Here is a 9,294-nt window from a genome sequence, read left to right as displayed (position 1 = left end):
CCTTGAGTTTTGTGAAACGAGCGTTTTGGTGAGGACACTTGGCAACGTATAGTTGGTTTAAAAATTACAAACTCAATAGGAAAACTTAACTTAACGTGTTTGGAATTTTATGGAAGTCCAAATTCGATTCGGAAGGCGAATACCTACCATACTAGGACTCTCTTTTTCAAATTAATACATACAAGAAAAACTAAAAAGAAAAAAACTCACATATTTCACTCATATGTTATGTGAAAATAAAAGGAAAAATAAATAAATATCTGTGGAAATAAAAGGAAAATTTTAATAAAATCTGCACATATTTCCTATATTTTCTCCACATATTTAATGTATTCGCTGCGCCACACAAAATAAAAAGTACATCCCCGGGGCGGGGTGAAGCCCAATATGGTCGATTTCGTATCTCGGACTGTCTTGCCTGGGTCCGAGACACCGAGACAGAACTTTTTTGCCGAAACAACCGGCCGGAATTCCGGCTGGATCATTTTAGGCTTCTTTTTTATACTTGTGAAATTTGTACAAAAGAGTAGAGTCAGAGACGTGTGAAACTCTTGTAATCAACTCTCATAAAGCCGTGATACATGTATACCCTTTGGGGTTATACTATTAGCTCTCTTTCTTCTTTTACGAGAAAAAATTGCTTCGTCTTTCACTCGTACTAAAACTCTCTCATGGAACAGAATGTTTCTTCTCGTATCGTGTGGATGTGGGCCTTTTAACAAGTCTCTGCTCAGTATAAATTTGAAGACGGATCCCACCTGTGACAGAGCTGTTTTAGTTTTGTTTAGTTGGGCGGTACCCCAAGAATTTTTGTATGACCTCATATGTTAACAGATAGGAAGTGCACATCCTTTTTTATTCGTGGTGACTTGTTTTTATCTGTACAATTTTGTCCTATAATTTCTCCTCTAGACTCCAGAGACTCTATAGAGTAATAGGGCTCCGTACCATAAAATCATGAGCAGCCGTAATAAAACAACACTCTAAAGAAAGAAAGAAAGAAAGAAAGAAAGGACGTTTTGGTCCCATAAATTCTCTCCTCCCGCAACACCTCCACAATCATCATCATCATCAGCTGAAAAAGAGAAGAAAAAGAGGAATAAATTACCGAGAGATAGAAATTAGCAAAATGTTGCAGAATCTCTAAAAAGGTATATTTCTTTCTATTTCTCTATCTGTCTCTTTGAAGTTTTACTTTTTTTTTTTTTTTCCCAATCTGTCTTAAATATCTCTGTTCTTAACTTTCCACCGCATTTGCTCGATCCGCTCTTGTTCATATCACATCGTAGTCTTTATCGCTTTAATCGTCAATTCGGGTTATCACTCAATTTCTTCATTTAAATCGTGTTGTTAAATTGAATCTCGTCGGATCGGGGAATGTTATTTCGGATCGGTTTCTGATATCACATGTACGACCGATTCGTTTGATAGATTTTGTTTTGGTTTATTTTTTCTATTGTACATGTTTTAAGATCTGTTGCTTTCAAAATTTATGTATTAATCTGATATGAATTGAATTATATGTCTGGTAATTCGAATCCGAAAAATTGCTTTCTTTTTCCTAGTTTATGTGTGATTGAAATTTCATCTGGAAATTATGCAGCGTTAAAGAAATAAGTAAGCAAACATATTGATTAGGAAGCCAAACCAATTATGATTCGTAATAGAGAGTTTCAGAACTATGATTGTTATTACAGCTGTTTTTGTTAATTTCAAGTTGTGATAACAAGTATAATGTCTTGACATCAATGTCACGCTAATTTCTGAACATCCAGACGGTTGAGTTGTGAGAAATTACGTTCATGTCTACACTTTTACGAACATTTTTGATAGAATTATGTCATAAGGAATTCAGTGGTAGGATTTAATAGAGGTGGCGTGAGTAGAATACTTTAGTAAGCTGAACATTAAGTATGTGTTAATTTTCAGAAAATAGCAGTATATGCAAATGCATATCATATTGGGTAAATCCTTTCATTTAGTGACATGAGATGTATACCTTAGTATTTCTGCTAGACACCTCAATAGAATAGAATCTTTGGTTGAGTATGAGGTTATCCATCTCGAGGAAAATTCCTCCTGGCATATGAATGCATAAAATAGGTTTAGATTTCTATCTTTTTAGATAAACCGACCTCTAGAAGTCGTTAGTAATGGGGTATCTACTGTAATCCACGTGTATATTAAAACAGACTACTGATTTGGAAAGTTGGAGGTAATTGTATTTTTGTATACGTGGTCTATTTGGCTTTATATCAGCTCAGTTTCCATGCATGTTTTGCTTAGATGGTACAAATTAAATTTAATGGAACCCAAGGAGGTGGGTGGGCGCAATTGATTTATGAGATCTTGTGGTTAGTGTTATAAGGCAAGTGAGGGTGCTCAATTTGGTGTAGACAAAATCTGTTAGTAATTCAATTCTAAAGGATTCTAGCCTTGTTAGGTTACCATTAAAAGGTTAAAGATTGGATCTTTCAGTCAATGTCGTATGTGTTTGTCCGTACACCTTCTAATGATGTCACCATTATGTTAACAAACAAATAAAGATGGCTAAATTGTGATCATATTATTATGCCTTCTATTTTTGGGTGGGTTAGGGTATTCGACTAAACTCATCAGCCAAAGTATCCGACAAGCCTTATTCCTTTTGATTTCATGTTTATGTAGATTGTTTCTTTTGCTTTGGAGGTTCCCTGCTATCTTTATTTGCTTTTATTGCTGCCTAAATATTAGATTTCACTTTCCTATGCCGAAAGGCTTGCGTCTTCTGGCGAACATACATCTTTACTTTACTTTTGTATTTTCTACTCACATTCCTCCAGATCCTCTGTCATTGAGCTATTGTTAGCCTACAGCAAATGATTAAAGGGTCCGCTCAATTTTAATAAGTGTGTACTGAAATTTTCTCTTGATTGAGTGCTGAGAAATTATTCTTTGCTTTCTCACAGGTATGGGGTGTTCTGAAGAAAGAAGAAAATAATGGTGCAGTGCTTAGACGGGATTAAGCATTTGTGTGCTGTCGTGTTAAGGTGTTGTGACCTCGAGTTGTCTAAGCAACCGATAGGGCTTGAAGATCCAGAAATTCTAGCAAGGGAAACTGTGTGTATGTTATCCATCATTCCTGAAATATCATTATGAATGTCTAAATAGTCTTTTCACTACTGGATAATAATACTCATTAACCGTGTTAAATTTTTTCATGCTTAGGAGGTTATTATTGGTCTCCTTCAACATCTATAATCAACTTAATTTTCTGGCATAGACTTTTTCTGTCTTAATACATGAGTGGAATCTCGGGTTGTAATACACGTTCACACAAGATCTTTGCCAAATGTTCCCTTTTGGACTTAGTTGATGAACTCTTGATTTGACTTGCCATCTTTGTGTCGTCTTTTTGGTTCGCAGGTTGTTCAATCCGGGTACTAACTTAGTACTAATTGGAAATGTTATGAAACCATGTCCCAATTGTTTTTGCTTTATTTGTTTTCTCCTCGAATGATGCCTCTAAACATTATGGACTAATATTGCGGTTATCTTTCTGTTATACTTCTACAGTTAGTGTTAGTGAAGTAGAAGCGTTATATGAGTTATTCAAGAAAATCAGCAGTGCTGTAATTGATGATGGATTGATTAATAAGGTAGGTACCCTGATTTTGTAAAGCAACTATTTTACCTTTCAGATATGTGATAACATATAGTGATTAAAGTTGTGTTGCCATTCAGATTTACGGATGAGATATGCTGAACACTTTTAGCATTTATTTAGTCAGGGAGCATTGTGCCTCATTTAGCCTGTTGAACTAAATGTGCTTTTCTCTCTCAACTATTTTCATACAGGAAGAGTTCCAATTGGCGTTATTTAAGACTAATAAAAAGGAGAGCTTATTTGCAGATCGGGTATTCTACTTTTGGGACTACCCTTCTTAATGCAATTACAGCTTCTTTTAATTGTTATTTGTGAATCGGTGATGCAGTCCTACGGGTTTTTGATGTGTTATTTCTGTTTCTGATTTTAGGTATTCGACTTGTTCGACACAAAGCACAACGGGATATTAGGTTTCGAAGAGTTTGCACGTGCTCTTTCTGTCTTTCATCCAAATGCTCCAGTTGAAGATAAGATTGAGTGTGAGTTATCTCTTTCATGAACTCACAAGTTTCTTCGTACATACTTGTGTTTTTGGACGTTCACGGTTGTGTATTATATGATATTTGAGAAGCCAAGCTTACACATTCTTAATATGCAGTCTCTTTTCAACTATATGATCTCAAGCAGCAAGGTTTTATTGAGAGACAGGAGGTAATTACTTGGTCTCCTGAGATAGAAAATAATGGCTTTACCAAACGGCAACCTATAATTTGAGGCAGATTCTTTGCTTTCCTGAAAATGGTCATTAATGATCAACTTTTAACTCTGAAATTCCCAGGTAAAGCAAATGGTTGTAGCTACTCTTGCGGAATCTGGAATGAACCTTTCAGACGATGTTATAGAAAGTATCATTGACAAGGTGCCTTTTTTTTTAATCTATTCTTATCTGTTTCTCGTCTCTCTTTCTGACTTTAACATGCGATTCCTGTTTCTTGATCTCATGAACAATTTTTGATACGAGTTCTTTCTTTTGTGTGGTCTGAATTAGACCTTTGAGGAAGCTGACACTAAACATGATGGGAAAATAGACAAAGAAGAGTGGCGGAATCTTGTATTGCGGCATCCGTCTCTGTTGAAGAATATGACCCTGCAGTATCTAAAGTAATCTCAATATACTATTTGAGCAGCAAACTTCTACATCGTCTTGGTTTATTGAGCTAACTGTTTGTTTCTTTTATCACTGACCAGGGACATCACAACAACATTTCCCAGCTTCGTATTTCACTCACAAGTTGATGATACATAAGTTCTTCCAATGACGCCTGTAGAGTTCTGTTGTTATAATATTTGTTTTCTTGAAATTATTTGTTTCTTTTATCTTCAAATTTTAAAAAATTTAAGACATTTTCTATTAAAATTTTTTTTAAGTTATACTCAGAGAAAGGGAAAAAGAGGACCTCAACCCACCCAAAAAGATCAAGTTAAAAAAGAAATGTATTTCTACGAAGGAGTGAAATATACGGAAGGTATGATGAAAGTTTCTTATACTCAGTGTTCGCTTTTTCTAGAGACTTTACGTTCTGAATCATGCAATTTAGACCCTTTGTAAACCTTCAATACCCATTAACAAGCGTCTTCAGGAAGACTACAAACAAAACAATTGTGGTAGCATGTGGTAGTATAACTACCAGCCGCTCCCAACAACATACAACACACTGACCATTTACACTGACCATTGCATTCCAACAACACACAACACACTGACCATTACACACTGACCATTGCATTCCAACAACACACATCAGAACACAAGATGCAAGAAACTAAGCACTGCCCAGTACTCAGCGTTGGATTTTTTTAGACCACAGAGGAAAAGGCGTCAAGAAACTATACACCAATTTGTTGAGACACAATGAAGAAGCACAAAATTAACAAAAGCGACCAGCAGGCATGTAGGAAACAGTTACTATTCACTAAAAAAAATACTAAAATTCTACCATATCCATCGGTAACACCCAAAACAAGAGAATATCCAGGGCCAAAACAGAAAGAGTAGTACCCTCAAACTTACTGACTAAAAGCAGAAAAGGGAAAAAAAACATAGTAGGAATAAAGCTAAATCTGTTAAAGAGAGTGCGCCAGTGCTAGGAACTCAAAGCAATCAACCAAAGGCTTAGTCGACCTCCTCCATCTTGCTGCCCTCAGCATCATCTTCAACAAGTTCAGGCATCTCTGGGTCAGCTTCAGTGTCAGCACTGTCTTCATCAATGCTCAAACCCAACTTCAACATTCTGTGGATCCTGTTGCCAAAGGTGGTCGGCTCCTCAAGACTGAAACCAGATGTAAGAAGAGCAGTCTCAAACAACAAGAGAACCAAATCTTTCACAGACTTGTCATTCTTGTCAGCATCAGCCCTCTTCCTGAGCTCCTCCATGATTGAGTTTTCAGGGTTGATCTCCATGGTCTTCTTACTGGACATGTATCCAGCCATGCTTGAATCCCTCAAAGCTTGAGCCTTCATGATTCTCTCCATGTTAGCAGTCCAGCCATACTCTCCAGTAACCAAAACACAGGGAGATTCAACAACACGCTCAGAGACAACAACCTTCTCAACTCTGTCACCCAACACTTCCTTGATCACCTTGCAAAGACCCTCAAACTTCTCCTTCAATGTCTCAGCCTTCTTCTTTTCATCCTCACTTTCCTCCAATTTCAAACCCTCCTTGGTGGCAGACACAAGTTTCTTTCCCTCATAATCCTTCAACTGACCAACGGCATATTCGTCAATTGCATCAACCATGTAAAGTACTTCATAACCCTTCTTCTTCAACCTCTCAAGGAAAGGAGAGTTCTCAACTGCTTTCTTGCTCTCACCAGTGATGTAGAAGATGTCATTCTGACCCTCCTTCATTCTGGTCACGTAGTCTTTCAAACTGGTCATCTCATCACCACTCTTGGTTGAGTGGTATCGGAGCAAATCAGCAATCTTTGACTTGTTGGTAGAATCCTCATGAATTCCAAGCTTCAGGTTCTTGGAGAAGGCTTCGTAGAACTTGTTGTAATCTTCTTTGTTCTCAGCAATCTCAAAGAAGAGCTCAAGGCACTTCTTCACCAAGTTCTTGCGGATGACCTTAAGGATCTTGTTCTGCTGCAACATCTCCCTAGAAATGTTAAGGGGAAGGTCCTCAGAGTCAACAATACCCTTAACAAAGCTAAGGTACTCAGGAATGATATCCTCACAGTTGTCCATGATGAACACACGACGAACATACAACTTGATGTTGTTGGGCTTCTTCTTTGTGTCAAAGAGATCAAATGGGGCTCTCTTGGGAACAAAGAGAACAGCCTTAAACTCAAGCTGACCTTCAACTTCAAAGTGCTTGACAGCCAAATGCTCCTCCCAGTCATTGGTGAGACTCTTGTAAAAGGCAGCATACTCCTCCTTTGTGATCTCATCTGGCTTCCTCATCCAGATTGGCTTTTGCTTGTTCATCACAGCCCATTCGTGGGAGACTTCCTTGATGGTCTTCTTTTTCTTCTCCTCCTTCTCCTTTTCTTCGTCAACATCCTCTACCTTTCCCTCTTCATCTTTCTTCTCCTCCTCATCTTCATCATCTGAGATTTCCTTCTCAGTGGTCTTCTCTGTCCACAAAGAGATTGGATAGCTGATGAACTCAGAATGCTTCTTGACCAAATCCTTCAATCTGCGCTCCTCAAGGTACTCAAGCTGATCATCCTTGAGAACAAGAGTAATCTTAGTACCCCTACCAAGAACTTCACCAGAGGTATCCCTGGTAACAGTGAAAGATCCTCCAGCCTGGGATTCCCAGACATACTGCTCATCATCATTGTGCTTGGTGGTAACAATAACCTTGTCAGCTACAAGGTATGCAGAGTAGAAACCAACACCAAACTGTCCAATCATACTAACATCAGCACCAGCAGCCAAAGCTTCCATGAATTCTTTGGTTCCAGACCTTGCAATGGTACCAAGGTTGTTCACCAAATCTGAAACAGCAAACAGCAAATTAGGAAGGCGACTACTTAGGTAAAGACAACAGACAGATGTGCATAGTTGCAGTTAAAAGTACTAACCTGACTTGGTCATACCAATACCACTGTCAATAAGGGTAAGGGTGTTGTTGGCTTTGTCAGGGATGATGTGGATAAAGAGCTCAGGTTGAGAATCAAGCTTGCTCTTATCAGTCAAACCCTCAAATCTGATTTTGTCTAAGGCCTTCATAACAGCAGATAACAAAACAAAAACAAAAATCAGAACAACACAATAAGGTCTATAGAGCAGAATTACAGAAATATAATCCATACTAACCAATCAACTATCGTTCTGTTTTTCAGATGATAGGAAAAAAAATCGACCCACATTAAACAAATCAACTCACAACAACTCACAAACAAGAAGTATTTTATAACATACTTGAGTAAGGTATTTCATACCCCAAACCAACATCAAATATTTTAGGGTTTAAGTCATCAACAAGCATGGAATTCAAAAACAGGCGTAAATCTTAGGGTTTAAGTGACCACCAAGCATGTTTTATCATATATTAAAACCTAGAAAAATCAATCAAGTATTCCTTGGTATGGATCTGTCGAAAACAGTTACAAAAAATTCAAGTTCTTATCTAACAAGATTGATCACTGCATACATCTTGAATCAAAGTAACAAAAACGCAATCAAGACATGGAAATCTAGGGATCTAGAATAATACTCGGTAAAAAGCATCATAACAAAGATCTTGACGGAATACTTACATCGGAGGAGTTACTGATGAGCTCCCTGAGAAAGATCTCCTTGTTAGAGTAGAAAGTATTGATGATCAAACTGAGAAGCTGGTTGATCTCAGCTTGGAAAGCAAACGTCTCGGTATCCGCCATTGATGAAGACTCTCTGTTGTAATCGCAGAAGAAAACTAAAGAGAGAAACTAAAATGAAGGCGAAAGAGGAAACGAAATTAGGGTTTCGAGCTTGTGTGAGTAACTTAAGAGACTTGAGAAAGAGGAAGTGAAGTCTGCTTATATAGGGGCTCTAGGGTTTCTAGAGTCTTCTATCGTTTAGAATCGGTTTCAATTAGAACTCATTGGTTCCCTATTATTAGAAGTGGGTTCCGATATTTTGGAAAGAAAAAATTAACGGGCCCGATAAAAGAAGACTCTAGAATCTTTTTGACTTACCTACGCCTCACGCGTTGCTTTATTCCTTTTTTCTGCCTCTGCCTCTGCCTGTTGGGTCTGGTCTTGATGGACATGGTTTAGTATACATGAAGCCTGATCCATTTGAGTCGTTGGGTCGCAATTGGATCTTTTTTTTTATTTATTATTCAAAATACAGGAGAAACCTATAAATTAATATTATCGGGACCATCAAAATTTATTAACTAAGCGAGATATTAATTAATCGATAAATTTGGTAACCATTATTTTAATGGATTATCATCCCATAATCCATTATGCAGATTATAATGGATTCTATATGCGTTTGGTAACCATTATAATAATTGCTTATTTTAGTCATAATTGAAAAAAATCCATTATTTCCATAAACAGAAAAAAAGTTGTTTAAAAATTATTATAATCAATTATTTTTTCTTAATAAAATTGAGTTGTGTTTATTCCTCTTATTTTCTATAAACTATCAAGAGAGGGTTAAAAAAACACTAGGGAACTTAGAAAAAAAGTTCTAGATCATT

At 37.1% G+C, this 9,294-nt stretch overlaps 2 protein-coding genes across 3 annotated transcripts; one reads left to right on the top strand and one right to left on the bottom strand.

Moving 5' to 3' along the window:
- Positions 1–927: 927 nt before the first annotated feature.
- Positions 928–5,017, top strand: LOC113288201 (calcineurin B-like protein 3). 2 transcript variants are annotated; one of them, XM_026537158.1, is made up of 9 exons: positions 928–1,151; positions 2,949–3,103; positions 3,556–3,638; positions 3,838–3,897; positions 4,017–4,125; positions 4,245–4,297; positions 4,425–4,505; positions 4,635–4,747; positions 4,835–5,017. In XM_026537158.1, the coding sequence occupies exons 2-9, from the start codon at positions 2,980–2,982 to the stop codon at positions 4,890–4,892; spliced, it is 681 nt and encodes a 226-aa protein (XP_026392943.1). In that variant the 5' UTR covers positions 928–1,151; positions 2,949–2,979; the 3' UTR covers positions 4,893–5,017. The 2 variants fall into 2 exon arrangements, with proteins under 2 accessions (XP_026392943.1, XP_026392944.1); XM_026537159.1 differs by lacking the exon at positions 928–1,151 and adding an exon at positions 1,257–1,409.
- Positions 5,018–5,514: 497 nt separating this feature from the next.
- LOC113288200 (heat shock protein 90-2) lies at positions 5,515–8,605 on the bottom strand. The gene is made up of 3 exons (XM_026537157.1): positions 8,360–8,605; positions 7,682–7,823; positions 5,515–7,594 (listed from the first exon to the last, which is right to left on the bottom strand). The coding sequence occupies exons 1-3, from the start codon at positions 8,480–8,482 to the stop codon at positions 5,760–5,762; spliced, it is 2,100 nt and encodes a 699-aa protein (XP_026392942.1). The 5' UTR covers positions 8,483–8,605; the 3' UTR covers positions 5,515–5,759.
- Between the last annotated feature and the right edge of the window lie 689 nt (positions 8,606–9,294).

Source organism: Papaver somniferum, chromosome 6 (assembly GCF_003573695.1).
Source record: "Papaver somniferum cultivar HN1 chromosome 6, ASM357369v1, whole genome shotgun sequence".
NCBI lineage: Eukaryota > Viridiplantae > Streptophyta > Magnoliopsida > Ranunculales > Papaveraceae > Papaver > Papaver somniferum.
This window is presented reverse-complemented; position numbering and strand designations above follow the sequence as displayed.